Source organism: Hippoglossus stenolepis, chromosome 18 (genome assembly GCF_022539355.2).
Source record: "Hippoglossus stenolepis isolate QCI-W04-F060 chromosome 18, HSTE1.2, whole genome shotgun sequence".
NCBI classification, from domain to species: domain Eukaryota; kingdom Metazoa; phylum Chordata; class Actinopteri; order Pleuronectiformes; family Pleuronectidae; genus Hippoglossus; species Hippoglossus stenolepis.
This window is the reverse complement of record NC_061500.1, coordinates 11,841,210-11,865,479: the sequence shown is the minus strand read 5'-3', so window position 1 is coordinate 11,865,479 and position 24,270 is coordinate 11,841,210. Positions and strand designations below refer to the sequence as shown.

The following is a 24,270-nucleotide window of genomic DNA, read 5'->3' as shown; positions in this document are numbered from 1 at the left end:
TGACCTCACATAACCCTTTTTTGCCTCGCGGCCATGTTATTTCAAGAATGCCTTGAAAAATCTTTTTGTATTTGGCATCAATGTTCACTTAGACTCACAGAGTGGTCGAAGGTCAAAGGACAAGAAGCCAAACATGTTTTTGGCCTCTTGAACATTAAATCTCAAGTCTGCCTTGAGAAAATGTCTTCGAACTTTGTCCACTTGTCACTTGGACTCCAAGATTAACTGATTCAATTTTAGAGGTCAAAGGTCAACGTCACATTGGCCTCATGTGAGACTTCTAGTAATCATTTTAATAGTTTGGGGGAGGTGTGGGTGTAAATGTTAAAACAAACTACAGTGACTATATTCAAACCACCTTCAATAAGTTAAAGTTAACTTCCTAGTGATGAGAAGCAATCAAATGCTAATCCTCAAACACATTCCACTGCAAACATCTGAATTTCAGACATTCAACTGAAGGTAGCGACTGTGGCGTGGTGGAGAGACATTCAATACGTCAGCTCCGCTCTCTCTCTCAATGCTTCATTTGTCTTGGTGAGGCACAGCTGACAGTGGTGGTTGGTGCATTGAGGAATGTTGCCCTGCTCCAGCTCCAGGGAAGATTCCACAGCTCCAGCAGCAAGGTAACAGCTGCTGCCAAGAACAGTCTGCGAGCTAAAGCAGCGGCTGCATCACATCACGTCGCTGTAGCTGCTACACCAACCTACAGTGAAGCTGCCTCTTTAACTCAACATAGTTTGCGGAAAAAACGCGTCAAAATTAAACATTAAAGGAGAATCTGAGACTCCTAAATTCTCATACTCAGTAATTTATTCAATCTCTGCACACAACTGTCTTTCAGAGGCTGTGAATAAGACAATGATATAACTATATCAGCTATAACTGCTGATTTTCATAGTAAATCTCTTTTGTGTTATATTAATGGCATAAAATATACCACAAACACAGAATTTCATTATTTGCTGGGTTTGCACATTCTGATATTGATGGACCAGAGAATATTGAGATAACTGAGCCCCATCTAAACGGATGTCAAAAATCATAGAAAAGTGAACATTGTTGCTCCCATTTTAGGCCTCTCTTTGTTTTACTTTGATTGGAAGATAGAAATACCTTGCTTCTGCGGTTTGCATAGATGGTTCCATATGGATTTAATTTGTGATGGACCTCAAAGAAAATGATCAGATAATTGCACTGAATCGCAGAGTGTGTGCATCATGTCTGTGTGATGTGGCTTTGAGAACAAGCATGTATTTTGATGCAAATTGTGGCAATCCAACAAATAGGTTTTAAAGTACCTTCATTTCACCTCACACAGTTTATTTCTTCCTGCATTACAGTGGATTCTGCTGCAATACTCGAATTAGATTTCCCAAAATTTGGCCTGACGAGTCCATCGTATGACATTACATCAAAATCATATTACACATGATCTCATACCATCTGAGGCCAGCGGAGTCTGCTCTGTGGAACTGGCCAGCCGGGAGGCCCTGAGGGTGGCATGAGCAGCCTGGGTAGCAGCCCTCAGTTTGGGGAGGGTCAGGGCCTCGCCGTGGTCTCTCAGAGAGTGCTCCTTCAGATGGCTGATGGTCATGGAGGAGAAGGGGCACGACAGGCATTTGTATGTGTGCTGCTCGCCTGGAAGATAAACAAAAATAAACAGGAATCACAAGTCAGCAACATTATCAAATACACATAACGCAGTATTAGATGAGGATTAAAGAAACCTATAAATCGTTGAGACTGAGGAGTAAACATGATGATAATCTACACACTCTCCACCACAAACAAAGTTCCCCTCTGAATCCAGCTCTAACAAATACTCACCTCGTACGGGCCGGTGCTCCCCTCGGACTAATTAGTGTCAGTTTGATAGAATCTTTTTTCTTTTTAATAAAAGTTTAATCAAAACTCAAACGAAGCATCTCAAGGTGTCACAGGTAAACTTTACTGCAGTAAATAGAGCCTAACCAAAAAAGTTAGGGGGCCAATGAGGACAACATTAGGTGGTAAAAACCTTCAGATACCAATATATCGGCCAATATATAAATAAAAAATAAGAATACTAACATCAGCAGTTGGGACTGACTAAGACAGTAAATAAAAAATATAAATGGTATTATTTATTTTCTATTGTTGTATTTTTCATCAGGTATTTTTCATAATTCATTTTTTTCTTGTTCTAATTCTTCCTTTTCAGTTTTCTTTACATTTGAATAGTCAAATGATCTGTCAGGTGACCCATTGGCAGAGGTGTATCCACAATGACTGCTTTGTACTTTGTCTGAAGAAAAGGCCTGAGCCCGACTCTTGACTTGAGGTAACTAAAATGTTTCTTTCTCCCCTGGTTTTTGTCACTTGGGTAATCAAGTCTGAATGTGTGTGATTTTAAATACTTTCTGAATGATTCCTATGATTTCTTTATGAAACCCTAACGACAAAGAAATGTAATTGAAGCTTGATATTTTGCAGTTTAACCAAAAACTTTATCATAAATATATAGAAGTTAAATTAAGAAAATGAAATACACATCTGTTTAACATTGTTTATTCAGTAAAATAAAAGCTTTCATATCTGCAAACACAAACGCTAATAATGTCTGTGAAAAGGTCATATTAGCTAATATTATCAATATTAGTCGTACTTTAGTAGTAAAGTTGATTCTGTATTTTCCAACAAAAATCAACAGTACAGAATGTTAGAAAACCTACTGCAATAATTTTGAAGGCCTTGAATCTAAGCTGCTGTTGTTGAGAGATCTGATACAAAGACTAAAGATTAAAGGGACTTTTGTGTAGGTTGTTTGAGGACACAGGACAAAATTACTATTGTTATTATGCTGCTCCCCTGTATCACTTTGCTCAAGCTGTTTTGCCTAATGTGTGTTTCTTTGCTAGAAATGTAAATTTTTCCACAGGTGTTTTACAGCATCTTGCTTTAATATGTTTGCTCAACAACATAATACAAGCAGCGTCCTGCAGAGTGAATCTGATCTGACTGTAACATGTTGTTGTCCAGAAGTGGTTTTAATAAGCTTCTGCTTTGTTCAACTGTCCCTAGTGAGAACCAACAGTTTGGCAGCTGCTCGACGTGGACGCGTCAATTTTGAGTAAAACCTTTCTTTAGTTTAGCTGGAACTACAAGCAGCTCCGCTTTTCAAATGTAACTGCAACAAAAAAATTGGTATGTGTCAATTTTCCACAGCAGCTGTAAACTCGTTCTGCTGCTTCTTGTTCTCTCCGAGCAGACAGTTGAGAGCACTCAAACGCCGATTGAAAATTGGTCTTTCTAGTTTGCCGGTTTCCCGATTGTTCCTTTTGCTCGTGTATTGATCTCTCAGGTGCAGCTTTTTCTTTTCTTTTTTTGCATTTCTTGAATGTCTTTGGATCAATGTTGCCATCTGGCTCGCTCAAAAACAAGAAACACCACAGGCAGAGAACTGCGTCTGACTGAAGACACCTGCATGGAGCATGCTGAGGATTTCTCACCATATTCCCAAACAAACAACATTAGCAATAGACTCATCTGTGGCCTTTTTGTGCTAAAATCTTTGAATATGAATTTGATTCCTTTGGGTGGGCTTAATTAGGTGTGGCTAATGTACTCAGTGAATTCAGTGAAGCTGCTCCTCAAGCTAATCCACTGGTTGTATTGTGCAGGAGAAGCTGAATCAAGCACAGCGTTGTTATGGGGAAGATGATAAAAACAGGAGGCTGCTATTCTCGTCATGGACACAGCTGTAAGATGTGATTTAACATATGTATGTGTGTGTGTGTGTGTGTGTGTGTGTGCGTTTACCTGTGTGTGTCTTATGCAGGTGGCTCTTCAAGCGACTCACGTAGGCAGATTTAAAGGGGCAGAGTTTGCACTTGAAGGGCTTGTGGTGCCCGTGGTGAGACTGCACATGTCTGTCCAGACTGCCGGGAAAAAGAGGGAAGGATACGAGATAAGAGGATGGAATCAAAAGAAAATAAATGAAACGAGGACAAAGAGATAGCAGATAGAGAGAAAGCGATAAGAATAGGGTACAGGAGGCTCTACTCCGAAGCATCCACTTTGATGATTTTCAAAAGTGCTTGTTTTCTGCAGCGTCTGAAGCTCTTCATTCTGTTTGGCTCACAAACAACAGCTGCACATTTCCAATGACTACTGAACAAGGGAGCCATGGGGTGAACTCATCTACCCACAATCCCCTGGTGGGAATGAGTGTGCGAGTGCCTGTGGGGACGGTGGCTGTGTTTTTTTAATGCCGGGGCCTCCTAGGTGGCATGGGAATTCGGCTCCTTTCTGGGTCAGGGCACGTACAGTACAGAGAGATTACACCTGGGAGCTCAAAGGTGATGAGGACTCTCTCTCTCTCTCTCTCTCTCTCTCTCTCTCTTTCTGGTCTGAGTCTGTGTGATGGATAAACCAAATCACGCTTCCTACATGTCTTCTGCTTCTAATGTTTGTCTTGCTCTCCTCGGAGGCAGGAAATCTTGGAGGAGATTAAAGAAGCGAATGCGACGGGGTAAACAGAACAAGGTGTAAAACTGTGCAAAATGATTCCAGCATCCAGTCGATCTGAAGAAAAGATTGCGTAAGGTACACAATGGTATCAGTTTTTAATACTTATACCTATGGCTACATATTGGACATATTGTAAGAGTGTGGGTATAAAGATCTATCACTATAGAAAAACAACAGTTTATGTTTATCTTTGTGCTGCCAATACATTACACTCGTTTGAATCTGGATCTAAATCTGGCAGGAGCAGACACATCATCAGCTTCAATCAGCTGTTTTATCTGTAAAATAATGATGACCGAGTTTGTAGACATTGTTAGGCAGCGGGGGATCATGGGAGTTTTTGTTTTCACCACTATTGCTTCGGTGAAAATCGTGTTCAGGGATGAGGTGATGTAATAAAGTTTGTAATAAATAGCCACACTGTTTGTTAAATGTTTTTCCATCCGTGGATCATTTTTAAATTTCTGCAAGGAGCAGCCACAGTCGGCTGAACAGCAGCAGCGGAGAGCTTCTTGTCCCATGAGCAAAAAGAAATCTGACAACAGTCAAAAATGTACCTGGACTTTTTTGTTAAAACAACAAAAAAGTGTTTGGGTGTCACCAAATCAACCAGGAAAAGAATTGAGAAAGTCAGAACAGATGAATATTCCGTGGAGCATCAATGGATCAACACAGGAACACTGGTAAAAAATAACATTCTGTTTAATGTGTTCAATTTGGGCATCGTCGCCAAATTTACTCCAATTTACTCCTTAAAGACTACCACTGGAGGCTCAGGAGGTAGAGCGGCTAGTCCACCAACCCAGAAGTCGATGGTTTGATTTATTGTGTAATTATTTACTAAATTATAAACAGTGGTCATTCACTGCTCCTCTCTACTTACTTGTGCCTGAAGGGGGAGACGAACTGGCAGTACTGGCAGCTGTATTTGTCCTCTCTGCTAAACAGTGCCATGGCTGAGTGGCTCCTCTCGTGGGACCTCAGTCCCTGCATGGACATGAAGACTCGGTCGCACTGGGCACATGGGTGACCCCCCGCAGTCAACCGCTGCTTCAGTTGGTCCTCAGTCACCACGGCAGTGAGGGCCGCCTCGCTTCCTTCAACGGCATCTGTTTCCGGATCAACCATCTCCGTGGTAGCAGCATCACCACCAGAGGCAGCGGAAATCAAAGGTGGGCTCATCGTTGCAGCCTCGGGTCTCTCGAGGTCATCGGCTTCAGCTGCTTCATCGGCCTCCAGGTCGCCATTAGTTAGGCTCTCTGTGGGCAGGGTCAGGGGGACCTCAGCGACCTCCTGCTTCAAAACAAAGAGCACAAGTCTCAGTAAGTCTTTTTCTACAATAAAACAAAGAGAAAGATTGTAAGGAGTAAATCAAATGCATCATATTAACAGTGCCCAAGCAACATTTAACCACACCTGCAGTATGGTTCTAACTCTACTGTATTGGCAAAGTAATTTTCAGTTAAATTTTAGTTACGCCTCTCTTTCAACAGGACCATCATATGAAAGACATTAGAATAGTCTGAAATGCTTGGATGAAGTGTCTCTCGTCAATGAACAAATAATGGGATGATAAACATGAGCGGAACAGACGAGACTAAATCGTAGAGTTAGCCAACACGACAGTGATCTGACTTCCTGTATTTCTGGACACACCTTACTTACTTGATAATAATGATTTGATTGTTTTATACAAAAAGATTGGGACGAGAAGATTCAAGCCCAAATCTTTAAATCTGGAGGAGCATTTGTACATATTATATCTAAATCTATTCATATCTTCTCATATATCTCCCAGCTCATCTTTGAAGATTCTTAGTCATCATGGTATCTAGAGCCCATTTCCCACTGGTCAAAACAAAACTCGTCTACTGACAATGGGAAAGGAGTCAATCACGTTTACCTACGTTTAAGAAACCCATGTATTTCCATGGTGTGAAAGAGGAACAACTGAAAGGTGGGTTTATGACATATAGGTTTCAACAGCCAGTCACACCTTGACTCACCACAACGACCTGCATGTTTTACATAACAACTGTCAAAATAGGGAGCATCCCACAGAGGTTAAATACCTGGAACCAGGCAGTTGGAACTGAAGAAGCCTCTTGGAAGAGAAGTGAAACACAAGCACAAGCTATTCTAGCTCCCCACACATAGATCTCTCAAGCCAAATAACTCTTAATAATAATAATCATAATAATCATAATATCAATAATAAGTCTGTATACCAAACCACAAGCATTTATTCTGAGTGACTAATACAATTTCTTTAACTGCTAAACCTGATGATGATAATAAAATCAAGGCTTCAAGTCAATCAACATAAAAAAAGCTACAGAGCAGAACAGAATACCATAATATCTTAATATCCGCCAACAGCGACACGAGCCGACTGCAAAAAAACTAAACTCCACCATCTCTTCCTGCGTCCGCCATGTGCTGGAGTTCAGAGCGGCTCCTGCAGTCGTCCCGAGCAGACAGACGGATCACCCGTGACTTTTTTATTGCCCCGAGGAAGATCATTCTTTCTGCAGAGGGACCTGACCCTGCACTTTGCGTAAGCCATAAATAAGATGTGGCATCCACAGACCCATCCTTCCAGTCTGCCCTGACTCCACCGTGGGCTTGTTCTTTAAAGAGCTCCATCAGAAGCCATTGCAGCTCCAGAATTCAAACTGTGCTTGTGATGCTATAAAAAGCAACGTTTATTTTTATCCTCTGCAAATGTGTAAAACAAATGATATATTTTTATCTGGTGGACATGTTGTATGTGGTCATTATGCCATAGGACATAACTGCTCACAGGTAACACAAACCCTCACAGGGTTACCACCTTTAGCTGCACACAGTAACATTTTATTCTGAAAGCTTTGAGTTAAATTTTATTGGCAGATCTCAGTTGCCACAATGAGTTAAGTAAGTCTTCACTCTCAGGGGCTCATCTTAAATACATAAAAAACAGAGTGAGTGTCTGACGGAAGGAGCAGGCCTCCGCTGGGGTGAGGCGTTGGATCCCTTGGCTTGTTCCCCTCGCTGGCAGCCTCAGCGGAATACTAATGTTCAAATGGTTACCCGCCGCTGCCCTAAAAGTTATGGCTCACCACCCCCTCTGATACTCTGCTGCAATGGGACAGCGTTGCTTGTTTTCTCTGGGGGGAAGCTGACAGACTGTCTACCCAGAAGCCTCTGTCAGTAATAAACAAAATGGGAAACAGAGCCCGAGCTCAGTAAAACACGTCGCTGCAGAGCTCGGAGGAGTTGGCTCGTAGGACGCTGGGCTCCAAAAAGTGGGTCTTTCAGAGCGTTAATGTTAAAACAGGAGTGAATAATAGATACTGAGCATTTGTTTGATCCTCAAAGAAGCAGCTACATGATTAGGAAAATAATTGGTTCTACACTTTTAGGAAACACGCTTATTTTCCTACTTGCTGAGAGAGAGATGAGGAGATAGATACCACAGTCATGCAGTGGCGAATCTAGGATTTCTCTAAATCAAGGGCCACTAGGGGGCCAATCACATGTCCAACATCCGTGCACAGTTCTTGATGCAGTAAGGTGCACATTTAAGTCATCACTTGTTTACTGTTTACTCAACAGCTAAGAATGAGGAGTTTTTTTCTTGCCGTCTGTTGCGTTTCGTGACCGGCTCGTATCTTTCTTCTCTATGCTCCTGGTGATTTGCTTGAAAAAAATTCTCAGGGAAACACTGCAACTTTCAGTCTGGCAGCTGCCAACATCTGGAACTCTCCCCCAGAAGAAATATGTAATGCCCTCATTTCTGGACACTAAAAAATAACTTAAAACCCACCTGTTGACAAAAGCTTTTGACCATAAGTTTCTTTATCCTCAACTAGCATTTCAAAGATTACATTTCTGTTGTTGTTCTCGTTATTTTAATTAAATTTTTACTTCTATCCTTGTTTCCTAACCCTGTGAAGCAGTCTTGGGTCCCATGAAAGGTGCTACATAAATTAAAGTTATTATTATTATTATTATTAACCCTCAGCAAAAAATCTAGTAAGTGTTTCAAAAATCATCTTCTATCATCCCTACTACTACTTTAATACTTCTTACATGCAAGTAGACATGCCTTTATACATTTAAAAACTTACAATTGTGTGTTAATACATCAAGTCACAGAGGCTACTACAGTCACATATTACAAAATGTAAAAACTAAATCCAACTCTATTTACCTTGAAGTGTCCTTCTTTGACCTCTCCATACTGGACGTGCTTCCTAAGGTGGTTGCAGATGGCTCGGAGGGTGGAGTGCACTTCAACGCAGAAGTTACACCTGAATCCTATGGGGGCTTTATTTGCAGGACTCTCCTGTTCAGAAAAAATAAATAAAAAATCAGTTAAAGTCACAGATACTATTTCCTTTTTGTTTGACATCTTTTTAAATTGTATTTGAAGGTGATTTTTGTTTACCCTTTAAATGACACAGTAAGACAACACGACTTCTCTCCTTGACTCCTTGATTTTATAAACTTCCAAAATATACAAAATATTAAATGAGATCAATAGCAGTTTTAAAAAACTAATTATGAAAGTAATATCACAACTCATTATTATGCACTTTTACAAATTCCTGGTGACTGTGAAGAGGCAAATTAAAATATCAAATGTTGTCTTTGTTGTCCATGTTTACAATTTCTAGTCGAGTAATTCAACACTATTCTCTAAGAGATGTATTATGTCTATGAGCTGATTCAGATTTATAAACATGGCCACGTTTGACCTCAAGGGGTCAAGGAACACTTGCAGTATAACAGATTGTAGTAGCTTGTGATAACCTCATCAGATGATACAGTATGCTTTCACATACATTAATGTTGAGAGTGGTATCTTCACCCACCTCAGGTTTGGTGTCAGGTAGATCTGTGCTCTTCTGTTTGCAGACAAGCTGCTTCCTCCGCTCCATCCTCATGGCCCTCTTGTGAAACTCCTCGTTGTGATTCAGCAGATGCCTGGCCAGAGCCGGGAGAGCCAGGAACTTCAGCTCGCAGTGAGAACACTGGTACAACTCAGAGTCCTCGTCCCCAGGGCCCGGTGACATCATAAAGTCCCTCTTCAGGTCTGTGCTGTGGTGGTCGTTGTAGTGCATAGAGAGCAGCTGGCCCGTGCTGAAGGACAACTGGAAACATTTTAGACACTTGAATGGCAGCCATTCAGCGTCTTCGTCTTGCTCGGGCTCCAGCGGAACGTCCAGCACCTCCTTGTATTCCTCTTCCGCTGCACTGTCAGGAATCTTCTCCGGTTCTTTGGCATAGATAACGGTGAAGTAGCGACCGAGCTTGCTAGCATGCTGCTTCTTGGGGAAGACACCTGGATGGCGCTTAATGTAATGTGAGACAATGCTCTTCCTGCTGAAAGCCTGGAAGGCACAAAGAGAACACCGTCGACTCTCCACAGCCAAACGCAGGTCTTCACTCATTTCTGAATTCTCTGGCTCTGCTACTGGGGGTGCGATCACTTTGCAAGGCGTTTCACTTAAGGTCTTGGACGCAGCCAGACAATGGGTGTAATAAGCATCGATGTCATGGCGCTTCTGATAGTGTGCTGCCAGGCCTTTGCGTATAGGATTTGTGTATGCACACAGAGCACATTTGAAGACATTGTTTTTACCCTCAGGCTGAGCGCGGACGTTGTTGTGTTTGATGCGGTAGTGTCGAGCAATGCCTTTCCTGGTGGAGCAGAAGTATTTGCAGAGCTGACACTTGAATATAGCATGTTTTTCTGTCTTGTTGATGGGTAACTTAGAGAGGGCAAGGTCTAATTCACTGACCTCCTGGACTTTTGCAGAACTTGATATATTACTAGCGCTGCATTCTGCTACTGGCTCTGTGTCCTTACCAGAAGAGAAATGTGTAAGCGAGGGCGTGAACATATGAGAGGCCGACTGATTGTGATACTTCTCGTAATGAATTTTAAGCTTCTCCAGTGTACCGTGCGTGTACGGACACATTTTGCATCTGTACGCGCCGTAACCCTGCCTTTGGGTTTTGCACTTGTCCTCTCCTTCAGTTCCATCAGTTAGTTGCTCTATGTCATCTGCAAAATCTTCTGCAGTGACTTTCACTAAAGGGTGTCTTTTCTGATAGTGAGTTAGGACACCATGGATGCGAGAGTTCACATAAGGACAGTGGCGACATTTATACACAGAACTAGGGTTGATGTCAGCCTCCTGTGCAAAATCGGCAGCTTTTACTTTCATGCCTGGGTGCTTCTTTCCATAGTGAGTGAGGAGGCCATGGAGACTGTTGTACTCTGACAGACATACAGTACACTGATAAGGATTGTTAGAGATGGAAAGACGTGGGTGGGGAGGAAGAGGATTGCTTTCTTGATGTTGTGTGGCAATGGCCAGCACTCCATCATCCTCCACAGACTGACAATTGAAAGATTCGTGTTCTTCGGCAACCTGCTGGTGGATCTTTTCAGCTGAGCCATCCCCTTTGATGATATCCAAAAGCACAGATTCATCCCCTTTGATGGCCCAGGGGTGGACCGCCTGGTAGTGACTGGTGATGTCCCATATTGTACAGGCCTCAAAAGCACAGTCTCTGCATTTGTAATGTTTAGTTTCCATATTGCCCCCTGGTTGCTGGGAGGTTTCTGGCCCGGCCCATAGCTTGCTGGCCATGTACGTGTAATCAACATTGTGCTCGGGATGGCGTCTTTGGTAATGGAGCAGCAGGCCCTGGGGTTCAGCATGGGAGTAAATGCACCATTCACAGTGATAGCCAGCCTCCAGAATGCCATCTTGGTAAGCCCAGTGTAAAATTGTCATGGCCGTGGCTTTCACAGTGGGGTGCTCTTTCTTCAGATGCTTCTTCAGGGCATATACGTAGGGGGATGTGTAGGTACAGTGTCTGCACTTAAGGGATCGCAGGGTCGTAGTATTTTCAGGGTCAGGAGGTGCTGGGATGGCAGCAGAAGAGACACTACCTGACTGAACCATCTGTGCGCGCTCACGCTGACTCCGGACAACCGCAGTGTGGCGACGTACAAGGTCAGCATTGGCCTTGGTTTCTTTGTGCTTCTTCTGGTAATGAATAAGTACTCCTTTTACTGTGCGGTTGCCATAATCACAGTGCTGACAAAAGAACAGCTCATCCTCACCTTTATCACCACTTCCTGGTTTAGGGCTTGAATTGTTGGATCCATCGTGACCGTTATTTTGAAACTGCTTCAAAAATTGTTTGGGAGTCGCAATTTGTAATTCATCCATTAATTTCATCAACCCAGGAGTGGGAGGGCCATGTTTGATATATTTTGCCGTCACCTTTACTTCCGGGTGTCTTTTTTGATAATGGACTAACACACCAACAACAGATTTGTTGCTGTACACACAATGTTTACAGTAGAACATTTCTTCATCTGATCCATATAGTGCTGCGTTCGACTGTTTTTGAGCTGTAGACATGCTGAGGTTAAACGAGTTGGCTGCAGGTTGTGACTGATCCACTGACACGACCTTCATGGTTTTCTGTATACGGAAATACGATGCCTTCTGCTCTGGGTGTTTCTTCTGATAGTGGACCAAAACAGAGTGCATGTTGGGGCTAGCAAAGGAACACACGTCACAATCGTACACAACAACATTACCACCCATAGCTTCTTTAAGGGTGTCGGCTTCTGCGCTAGTTTCAGGTGTCTTGGAAACAGTTTTCGGCACCGGGCTGGAGGAGGACCTGGGCGTTGACGTGGCTGAGTTAAACGTCTTGGGGCCAGAGTTCAATATTTCCCTCAGAGTTTGCGATTCACCTGTTTTTTGTGGCTGCTCCACTATATAGCTAGAGAAGATCATGGCGTTGTTGATTTTCACTGTGGGGTGCATTCTTTGGTAGTGGGGCATTAGGCTCCTGACATTTGGGCTTGTATACGAACAAAAGCGGCACAAGTATAACAGATGTGGTTGGTTAAAGTTGAGCACATTGCTTGCCTCAGGGTGATGTTCCATGTAGTGTTGGTGCAGATCGTTGTAATTTGTGTATTCAATGTAGCACTCTAAGCAGCGGAAGACCGCGCTCTGGTCTTCTGGGTCCAAGATGTACTTAAAGCTGAACTTGATGTACGGGTGCATCCTCTGGTAATGAGTGCTGACGCTACGAGCGGACTTATTGTGGTAATCACAGTGTTTACAGTAAAAACGTGCAATTCCGGTTTCCTCTGAAAATTCAGCGTTCTCTTGCACTGCGCTGTCGCTGGGATCAGCAGAGATGTTCTCACTATCATCTGAGAGAGTCAGTGATATTGGAATATTTCTAGGTTTTGACTTGGGGTTGCTTTTTCTTTTCCCTATCCTGCCTCTTTCGTGAGAGATCATTGATTCTCTTGCATTAAGCTGTTGTGTGTTGAAGGCAAAAACAGGGTTTTTGACGCCATGATTTCTGCCCTCTTTATCAACACCGGTGTGATTTTCTCCGGTTTCTTCATCATCCATGTCATCCAGATTTATGATCATGTCCTGTTGGCTTTGGCTTATCTTGCTTTGAAGGTTACTGGCAATTTCATCAATTCTGGTTCTCTTCTTGACTGAGGATAAGTCCAAAGGCAAGTCGTTAATGGACTTCCTGGCTCTTTTCCCTGTTACTAGGGGCTTTTTGGTTGCAAGTCCTAAAATGGAGGTCTGGGTTTTTTGCAGAAAGATTGGAGAAGCATCCACTTCAGAGTCTGGCTGGTCAGTCAGCTGGCTTTCAAAGGCAGAGGGATCTAGGTCATCACAGTAGGAATGCTTATGCTGCTGGTGAACCCTCAGGCCTTTCAGAGTGGTAGTGGAAAAGCTGCAGAGCGTGCAGCGATGAGGGTTCTGCTGGTCGTTTGGTGTGCTGGTTATCTTTTTTCCATTGACTTTGGAGCTGACATTGCCTCCATTTACTGAACCTTCACTGCCATTCTGAGGTTCTGGGCTATCGCTTGTCAGGTCCATGGTCTCTAAATCTGAGGAATTGTGGCTCTGCTTGTGTGTGCCGAGTTTTAGAGGGCTGGTGCAAATAAACGGGCATTCATCACATTTATATACTGTGGTTTTGCCAGAGAGGTGAATGTTTTCAATGTGGCGGGAGATGCTGCGCCGGTGCATGGTCAGGAAGGAGCAGAAGGGGCACTGAAAGCGGTTCATGTACTTTCTGAAAGGTATTCCTTTCGTCTCCAGTAATTTGTTATCCTCGTCCGTTAAAAGCTGCTTTGCGTCTGCTGACAGGGTTCCAGTGTAGCTGGGATCATCTATATCACCCAACTCTTCGTCATCATCATCCTCTAAGCTGCTCCTGGAGTCTTCCTCATTGAGTAAGTTGGCATCCATATCTACGACGCTGTTTGAGACATCGGATGAAGCAAACCTCTTGGATAAAATAGATGTACCTGTGCTGTTTGGTGTGACAGCACTAATCTGTGCATACTGGAAGGATGAGATCTCTGGGACTGACTTTTCCAGTGTGTGTTCTGGTGTTTTTCCTCCTGTCTCCTCTTCCTCCTTTCCATGAACATCAGCAAAACTGATCTTTGTTCTAGCCGGGCTATGGGAGGAAGAGGAGGGAGAATCTGGTTTGGGTGAACTTCCACTGGCCTCCCCTTCCGGCTCTGCAGTGCAGGAAACTATCTTGACCTTGTCGCTGTGCTCCTTCACCACATGACTAGTCCAGCTGTCCTTCTGGTCTGTTTGATAGTCACACCACTCACAGGCAAACGTTCCCTTCACGAGTGCACTAGCTGCGTCAGATTCCTCTGCAGCCTCGGCGTATTCTGAGGGATCTCCAGCGCTCTCTGAGGGAACTTTGCTGTGATACATGAGTTGGTGTTTCATTATCCTTGCTCTGCGCGGAGACTTGTATGTGCAATACTGACAGGAATACACTTTTGAATGGTCGTTGTGCATTATAACGTTGTAGCTGGGCGGCTTTGCTGACTGTGAGGAGACGCTCACATCTGAATCGTCCTCTGCAAGATTATGCACTTTTTTGGTGTGATTTCTTAAGAACGATTTTGATCTGAAGTAACGGACACAGAACTTGCACTGATAAAACGGCAGATGGGTTTCAGCTGTCTGCTTCTGTGGTGTTTGATTCAAACTGTCAGCAGAGTTGGGGCCTACAAAAAAAGAAAATATGACATTTAAATAGTGAAACAATAACATTTTGATGCCATTATTTAGTCTATTACAGCTGTTTCTTTTAATACATGTAGCCAAATATATAATACATATATGATCGTTTTACTGTGGTTGTGAAAAAGAAATGTTTCCTAATCCTCTGTAAATGAACTGTAACATCTGAATTAATGTGGTAGACATACTCGTGCCAGCTTTAGAAGGTGTATAATCCCTCTCATCCTTATCCTGCAATTCCTCCTCTTCTTCCTCGTCTTCATCCTCGTCTTTCAGGGAGTCGGACTCATCTGCATCTGCAGGCTGCAGGAAAGCAGTGTGCACTTCCTGAATGTGGGTTTTTAAGTCGTCATATGACTCGGCACGGAAGTCACAGCCATCACACTGCAATACCTCCATCACTAAAGAGAGGGAGCACTCCCTGGAAAATCAGGGGAACCTGCAGAGCAAGAAGAGAGAGAGAGAGAGAGAAAGAGAGAAATCATGAGGACATGCATCATTTTCCAAGGAGTCCACGGTGGAATAAAAGTCTCATTCACGTGGTTGTGAATGAAAAGAAAAAAGCAGTTTATGAGAATCTTGTTAAAGTGTTTACATGTGCCATAGGCTAAAACCCATTAACAATGCAAATGAAGGTGTATTTACTACAGCAGGGAGACTCGTATATACAGAGCTATCGCAAAGCTTTAAGGCTGTTTAAGTCATTTCAGGACTAATATTATTCTATTATGCTTCAATATTCAGTGCTGTGATCATGCTCTTCCATACAAATTAGCCTGGTGATGATTTTACAGAATCACCAATAGCAATTCCTGCTGTGAACCAAAAAATAATGACGTCCACACCTTTTCCACATAACAAGACAATTACCAGCGAAAAACGTAATGCTTACAAATGTTAATGGTTATGATTATGTGTTTAAAAAAATGCAAATACATGCATGTAAACAAAATGTTAAAAATGTATAAATAATAAAAAGACTTAATAAAAATTGTTTGCTGTTTTCAATGGGAAAATAAGTTTTTAGAAAATACTGTTATTGTACTTTGAGGATAGGGTAGAAATGCATCATTTGCATTAATTTTTCATGAATACATTCATGCTGATAAATGCCTGATTAGGATAAGGAAACCGGGAAAATTAAAAGTCCATATCCAATATCACGAAACACCTTCCAAAAAAGCTATGCGAAATTGTGTGTATATGAGTTCTCTGTCACTGCAAAAATATTCATATGCAGATATACATATTTATGCAGAACTGCCACAAATGTCTGTCTTCTCATTACAATGCACCACATGTGTGGAGTGTCATAAATTGATATCAAAATGATTTTACAGCTCTAATATGACCGGAGCTGTCCACAAACTCTGATAGAAAGCCCCACAAAACATGACAAAAGAGGAGAATTTGACTGATGCTGATGTTGCTCAGAATACTAAGAAGGTCCCAGTTTTTTAGTATAGCATCATTCAAAGAACAATGGCGGGACTGAGGAGGGATTATGGGCTGATTTGTCCCATTTTTATTACCTTGGGATAAGCAACAGCTGGAGAGCAGCTCCACAGCTCAGTATTTAGAGCAGACTATTCCATCAGATTGTATCAACGGCTCTGAAATAAGATTGAATGAATCAACGCAGAGATGAAGGCTTTGCGTCTTTGGGCTCCTCCGCAGTTCGGATTTGGCCAGGGGGAAAAAATGTAAGCTGATGATGTGGCCCATCATTTCATAGCGTTTTCATCACAGCTTTCTAATCAATTGTTGTTTTTGTCTTGAAAATATCGCAAATAGAACTTGTAGCTCACACTTCAAAACCACAACATCACCAACACTTTTTACAGGTGGACCCTGCAAACAAAGGTCCCTTGTAATGGTTCCACAGGGTGTAACCCATCAGACAGTTCATCTATATTACATTCCAATGTGGATTTAAGCTGTTTTGAACATTCAATAGGCTTTTCTTGTCAGTATCTCCTTGATGAATTGTCAGACGTTTCCTTTACTTTGTCCACTTGTTCATACTAATATCAGTTGGAGAAGAAAGAACTTGAAATACAAGACAAGAACTAGGGAAGCGCGTAACTCTGCCAAGGCCAAACAATCCCCTCTTTCAAGTTTGTAAAAATGACTTGGCTATCAGCAAACCACTGTTGTTATTGTATTAGTTTCATGTACAGTTGTGTGATGAATTTCTTTTGTGAACATTTCTAAATGCACCATGTGCTTTTTTACTTTTACTACAAATAATACAACTATGTGTTTTAAGTAGATTTAGCATTTCCGTCCTCTTCCAGCAGATCTGGACTGTTATGTGATGTGCACCAGATTTTCCAACCAAAAAACTCAACACTTTAATATTAAGTACATTCTTTCCTAATGAACATGTTGAAAAATGCCCCATCTTAGGACATTTAGGAATGTGATAAACAATTCCTGAATCTGCTCCTTTCACCAGATTTGCACCAAAGTGTTCTTCCCAAATTCTGTGCAGACAAACAATAAAAAAAATTAAAAAAAACTACAATAGCACTCAGTCGACCACACACCTCCACCAAACAAATATGTCTGACTTTTTACATTCCAATGTCATTTACTATTTAAAAGGTGCTGCCTTTTCAATAAAACATTTTCCAAATCAAAACAATTTATTATTAAAAAGCCACTTCTGTAAGTAATGTTTGTTTATCACAAGGTCACATTTGTGTATTTTATTAGGAAATCAACAGCGTATTTTGTAAGTATTCAAAGAGGATTAATGGTTCACACTGGAAGCATGACCTTTTGTCAATCCATCCCAAAAAAAACCTGCACCACAACACACCATGACTCATGTTGGCTCATCTTAACTATATGACTCAACAGAACTAACAGGTCGCTTCATATTCTTCCTGAATTTAACTGTACTTAAAGTGAACAATAATTATAAAATAAAATGTACGGACTCATCTTTATCTTTTTTCAGCAAGGTAACTTATACAGGAAAATAATCCATATAACTATTATAGACAGTGATTTAGACCAAAACAAGTCAATAAGCAGGCGATTTAAAAATGAAAATAGGTTTAAGTCATTGATTTAATTGGAAACATAGAAAACCATAAAGGCCTCTTGTAATGGCTACGTTTCTCTTCAGCCCAATAGATTTTTTTAGTTTGTCTAAAGAAGATGGTTGTTATAATGTGATGTGCTGACGTTGCTTCCGTGAACTTGGGGTGAAACTGACTTAACTGTAAACATCAACATCAGGTCTGCATAAGTGAAAAGAGTTCTAAAGTGCTCCAGATGTGCCTCAAGTCACTTGACTAAGAGTCAGTGAAGGCTACAAATATAAAAATAAAACCTGGTGGTACGGAATTAGAAAATGGATACATTGGACACGTAACATACAGGTAAGTTGCATTCTGGGTAATGTCTGCATTCGTTTTTTATCAGGAAGAGGAATATGTGGAATAAAACCATCAATTTGGGGGGAAAAAGCTGTTCAACCACATTGGTGGGAGGGCAATGCTAATCTGGCTAAAATAAAGATGTTATCCATTGTTTAAAAAAGACAATCAATACTTTTTTTTACTTTTCCTCATGTGAACAAGAAAACATTTAACAAATTATTGGTAATTAATTTCCACTAGAAAAACCAATGAGACAAATAGTGCACAACAGAATCAGGATTAGTCAGAAAATCAGCCAAGATGTTTTTTTGTCAGAATGTAGCTTTAATACCACTATGTAATTCAGCCCACTGCTCTGGATAGTGACACCGAGACATTTCAAGCGTGATCCAGCCTCAGACGGTTGGGAATCCCACCCTGCTTCCCACACCCAACCGTCCTGCCAGTGGAAAGCTGCATGTGAGCCGGCCAAGCCGCCAGTATGTCCCCGAGCAACCAGGGGATCCATTGTTGTCCAGGGTCAGGTTACAGCCTCACCACGAGGCCCCACCCTGCGCTCTTGGCTGTTCAAGGCAGTTTTGAACAAAGTTGTCTCCTAATGCCAGGTTCCTTGACATAGATATCAAGAGAATCCTTTTGGAGAAGGAGGGGAGAGGAATGCCCGGGGAGGAGGAGAGAAAAAAAAAAGCCTCCTACAGAACCATAATCTGCCTTAGAGTTGGCTGTGTCTTTTCAGCCAGTCGGTCTCTACACCACACCAAGTTAATGGGTGAGATTGTGTCACTGCTTTCATCTAGTCAGCTGGGGCTCTAACAGGCAGCGGCTGAGCTGCTCAGATCCTCCTCTGAGCTGAGCTTCAAGGGCAGCCATTTTAGGAGCTGACTGTGTGTGTGCTTAGGTGTTCAGCCAGCACACAACATGGACCCACAGATCTGATCCTGTTCCTCAAAGGCAGGCAGCCTGTCACTGGAGAGCTGCTGACAGAAATGTATCTGCCAGATGCACAGTGCTGTACCCAGGCCGTCTTCCCACACCGCTCAGCAGAAAACATCTCCAACTCTCACCAGCCTGATTTTGCCTACTCCTCTCATTTCTCAGAGACATTATCCCTGACATCAAGCGATTTTCAGAGGATGGCAGGAAACCCTGTTCCTAAGAGAGGCGGAATAGGTCGGAGCGAGCTGCAACACTTTGTGGAGAGAAGCACGGCACTTGCGTTTTGTAGGACCTGCCAACCGCTTTCCACAAGGGGGTCGAAAAATGTGAGGCATGTCTGAACTTCTTTATCTCAGAGCTCTGCAGCCCTGAGCCACGAGGAGAAGACGAGAGAGAGAGGGGGCAGGAGAGAAGCAGAGGGAGAGAGAACAGGCCTCGAGGGGAAGGGTGGGAGGAGAAGGGAGGCGGCGAGGGAGCATGACAGAGCCACCTGGAAGACCTTCAGTGGTAGGCAACGGAGGACAAAGCCATCAGACTGGGCTCCCCAGATTCCAAAGTCTACTGACATTTGTTAATCACCAACCGGTCTCTCTGCATCGGTGAGCTCTGCCAGCAGTCACACCCTCTACTCAAACTGGCTGACAGCAGCTGCTCTGTCTGAAAGAGGGCCTTTGAATAAGCCAGCATTAAGCTGATTAGGAGTACAGAGGTTTTGTCCTTAACTGTTGGTTAGCGCTACCGTCTCATGGCGTTTGGGAGACAAAGAATTCTTGGATGTGTTAGAATATCGTGTGGCCCGGCATCCTGGCTACAGATCATTTATTTGGCAAACAGGACAGGACATGCATCTTGTCAACCGGCGCAGCCTCAATAATTAATGACCCATCGATTCAAAATGACAGGCGGCTTTTTAAAGGAAAAATACAGTGGCAATAACAGCAGGGAAGCCAGAGCCATGGACATTGATTTTTGCAGATATGAGATGACAGCATCATGAGGAAAAATCAATAATTTTTTTTGTTTCAAGAAAGTTACAAGAGAAAGAGAGAGGAAAGTGAAAAGGTATCAGCATCATACTCCAAATTCTGATGATCTCTTTAGCCCGCTGTGTTCAGCTGGTTCACGAGAAAAAACTGTGAGAGCGCTGAGGAGGATCTCATCCTGTCTGCAGAGGAACAGAAAACGCTGCGTCACATGGACCAGTGAGAATTTGGCCTCTTGCACAAACATGAGATGGAAAGAGAGAGAAAGAGAAAGAGAGAGAGAGAGAGAGAGAGAGAGAGAGAGAGAGAGAGAGAGAGAGAGAGAGAGAGAGAGAGCTGGAGATCAAGATGGCTACTCCCATCCCCTGATGTCTGCAGCCGTGGAGAACTAAACACACCGGATCTGAGAGTGTGCTTAACAGTTGCACAAATATCACACATCATCATGCAATCCAAAGATGTCCCAATTCTTGTTTCCCTTACAGACACCGAACCCTTTATGATGATTGCTATGATGACACAGCCTCAACAAATATGGAACAAAAAGCTTGAATAAAGTGGAAGGATACTTGTAACCACCTGCTCTACACAGATGTTTGTGGAGCTACTCTCACCAATCATGTGGGAGTGTGGGAATGACTAAAATATCAGTACAATAAACAGACGCATTATAAAGCAGCAAAATTTTGATGAAACAACAAATGACAAATTCCACAAGAACCACTATCTAAAAAAAAGTTTACGCTCACATGATGATCATATTCATTAAAAATGCTCAATAAACTAACAGAGATTATGAAACTCCGGAATATTTGATTATTATTTTGGGCTCAGAAGAACCACGCTGATGAAAATAAGTGTTAAATCTCTCTGGTACAAGGCCGGTGCCCGTGAGGTTTGCTCACATGGATTCAGGTTGATTATTTTATCCTGAATCAGTCACATGAGACAGGGTGTCTGGTGCACACCACTGTGACAAAGCCAGTTTAATAACATCCAGTAGCAGTGTTAACATGCTGGTTCACTGACTCTCGGTGTCAATAATATTCACATTATGTGATCGGACAGTTTTTGTTTTTTTTTTAAAGGACACTTTCTCCTTTAAAGAACAAAAACCTGTGAAAACTTGGAACAGTATCCTGTAATCACATATTCTATTGAAGAGTAAAATGAAATTGGGAATTTGGTCAAAACGAGGGAATTTGAGCGATGAGCAGAAGCAAGAGAGACATTAGCATCACAAGATGTTCTAAAAAAATAAAAGTAAAAGGGAGACAAAATCAGAAGAAAGCTGTAAAAACTGAGAGGAGCAACAGAGCACAACAAAACTCTGAGCAGCATCATACTTGATAATGGTGGATTACTTTTTATTGCATAGTAACCTTGATCTTATGGCATCTGATGTCATATTACTATACTGCAAATACATGTACATAACTAATACTTCACTTTTGTCTTTTGTCGTAGTTTTAAATACCGGATCAAGTAGCTCAGGTTGTTTTCTTATTTTTTGAATTTATTACCTTTTAACACATTTTTTCTTAGTCTCTCTTTGACTGTGGTACATTTTAGGGCCTCTGTGACATTTGACTGAACTACAAATTAAAAGTTCATTAAATGTTAATGCACTGTTCCTATTTTATGAACTTACTGTACAACTGAAACAAACTGAGGATCTGAAAATGACACACTTTTGGCAAACTCTTTTGTTTTCTATGCTCAAATGTTTTTTGAAATTCTCAGCCACTGAATCACTCGCAAAAAAGTTTTCAGACCATGAGCCTGCTTAAACTGAACTAATTGGCAATAGGTAAACTCCGGGCACGGCTCACCACCTGGCTAATACCACCATTTCAGTGAAGTGTGGTGGTGGCAGCATCGTGCTATGGCGGTGCTCCTCAGCAACACAGAGGTGCGGAGGAGCGCAGCCAAATACAGGGAGAACCTGCTCCATGGTGCAAACAAGTTCACCTGGAGGGTTCACCTTTCAGCAAAACAATGAAGTCATGTGGTGAATCAGGTCTCTGACTATGGAGAGGCCTGAAGATGACGGTGTAGGCGCTTGAGAGGATCTGCCAGGAAGAAAGGGATAAACTGACCAAATACAGGTGTGGAGAGCTTGTATCGTCATGCCCAAGAAGAGTTTAAGCTATAATTGCTGCCAGAAGGGGCTTTTACAAAGTACTGTAAAAAGGACTCAATGCTTTTGGAAATAATATCTTAGATTTTTAATGAATTGGTTGAAATTTCTGAAAAATAATAATTGAAGGCTATTTAACAATATCAAAGCACTTCCGGTCTGAAATAGCCCCTCTATGAACTTTCCTGAGGAGATGGCTGTTCAGGGGAACTGTGGAATTCAAGATAACATCTAAGGAACCAAGAAATCTATCAGATTAACCTGTGCATCTGCTAGACAGACATGCAAAACCCTCATATGACTGCAAAGGAACAATGTGCAGTGTTGATACACAAACAGGGCCAACATGGAAGAGTCTTCAGCAGAAAACCATCACATAAGTCAATGTCTTCAGTGTCTGGGAAAGCAAGAGTCGTTTTGGAAAGTGCAGTGGGCAGATTGAGGCTACATGGGCAAAATCATGGTGCGTGTGACAAACAAGGTGTGTCTGCAGCATTTGATGAATAGAGCTTCTTGCCAGACTTTAAACATGGGTGTGAGAATATTCTGCATTGGGGTTGTGTGGCAGCCAGTGGAATAATAACACTGGCACAGATAGAGGGAAGAAACCAAATTAAAACAAGCTAAAAACCAAAAAGAAATTAAGAATGAGGCTGGTTCCTACAACAAGGGGTTACTAAGCACCGACTGAAGTTTGTGCCCAAACCTTTCCATATGCCACAATTAGTGCATTTTTTAAGTTAATGAAATAAACTTTACACATTCTATTATACAGTTTTGTTATTGGCCTTTATTCAATATTGTCTAACAATTAACAGGCTAAATAAGTAATGGATTATTTGAGAAAGTAATTGCAAGAATAACTGATAATTTATGCAAAAGATGACCTGTTATGTGAGGCAAGATATGGAAAGCATTCAAATAATGTTCATTGATTTTCTTGAAGTATTGACTCAAAATGTTTTCACAAATATTACAATGTTTCATAAAATTTCAAGCAAACATTGTATGAAAATGTTTTGTAACGGTGAGTAAAGTAAGTCTGCACTTCCTCTGTGTCAGGTGCATTCCATCTAGCACTGCAACGAACAATTATTTTCATTATTGATTAATCTTACGGTGGTTTCCTCAGTGGCCATTATGGCTCCCCTGGGCTTTATTTAATCTTACAGCTAATTTCAGGACAATGCTTACATGTCCGGAATCCGCAAGTTTGCTGCTTTGGTTCACACCGACTTCAATAAACGGCACGAAGACACAGTAGAGCAATTAGCTGGTGAACATAGTGGAGCATTTAGCAGCTAAAGAGGCAGATGTTTCTCTCAGGGGTTGGTGGAGACCAAATTCAAAGTTACAAGAGTTCAGTTCAAATGATTACTGATATTACTGATTTTTCATCCTTTATATAGATACAATAATAAACAAAAACTCAAATAAGATTATACTGTTGTTGATTTGGGGCAGACACATTTGTAAGGACATTTTCCTGTTGTATTTGTTATGGTGAAAAGGACACAGAAACCACAGCTAAAAGGTAACCAGGGAGCATATGTAATTAACATTGGTACTATTAACTAACAACCAGCCATTTGTGCATCTACCTAAATTTGCTGCCATACACAAACAACATTCAGTTGAGGCAGATTACACATACACAGTCATCAAGTATCATCACCATCTCAAACACACACACACACACACACACACACACACACACACACACACACACACACACACACACACACACACACACACACACACACACACACACACACACACACACACACACACACACACACACACACACACACAAGTACAGCGTCAACTTTTTCCGTGGCTTAGCGTCGTCTGAAAGGTCTCAGAACACACATAAAAGCCTTCGGGTGTGAATATGTCACAGAGCATTAGCCCCTAAAAAGGATCTCCCGAGTATTTCTTAATGCATGTTTTTGGAAGTTATTTTGGTTCAGATTGGGAAAGGACCTCTCAAATACAAGCCGGTCAAATGAACATTGTCTAGTCTGCAGCGTTTCTTTGGCCTGCGTTCAGCTCCCTCTCTGGTTGGCTCACACTTTTATCTGTCGGCACTGTGGCAGATAACAACAGTGGTTCAAAAGGGAAAAGCTGGTCTGACCTGACTGACCTTCATCGTCTAATACTGTGCTGCTGCCTCATCCTTTCACTGAAGAATAACA

At 42.0% G+C, this 24,270-nt stretch overlaps 1 protein-coding gene across 2 annotated transcripts in view; it reads right to left on the bottom strand.

The window, feature by feature from the left end:
- Positions 1-24,270, bottom strand: part of znf462 (zinc finger protein 462) — a 47,157-nt gene that overhangs the window by 11,045 nt on the left and 11,842 nt on the right. Inside the window, exons 2-7 of one of the 2 annotated variants that reach the window (XM_035184088.2) lie at positions 14,813-15,063; positions 9,372-14,608; positions 8,708-8,842; positions 5,396-5,808; positions 3,802-3,920; positions 1,444-1,641 (exon numbers count right to left, since the gene is read on the bottom strand). In XM_035184088.2, coding sequence (XP_035039979.1) covers positions 1,444-1,641; positions 3,802-3,920; positions 5,396-5,808; positions 8,708-8,842; positions 9,372-14,608; positions 14,813-15,023 — 6,313 coding nt within the window. In that variant the 5' untranslated portion in view covers positions 15,024-15,063. The remainder of the gene's footprint in view (positions 1-1,443; positions 1,642-3,801; positions 3,921-5,395; positions 5,809-8,707; positions 8,843-9,371; positions 14,609-14,812; positions 15,064-24,270) is intronic. The other variant, XM_035184092.2, reaches the window with a different exon arrangement.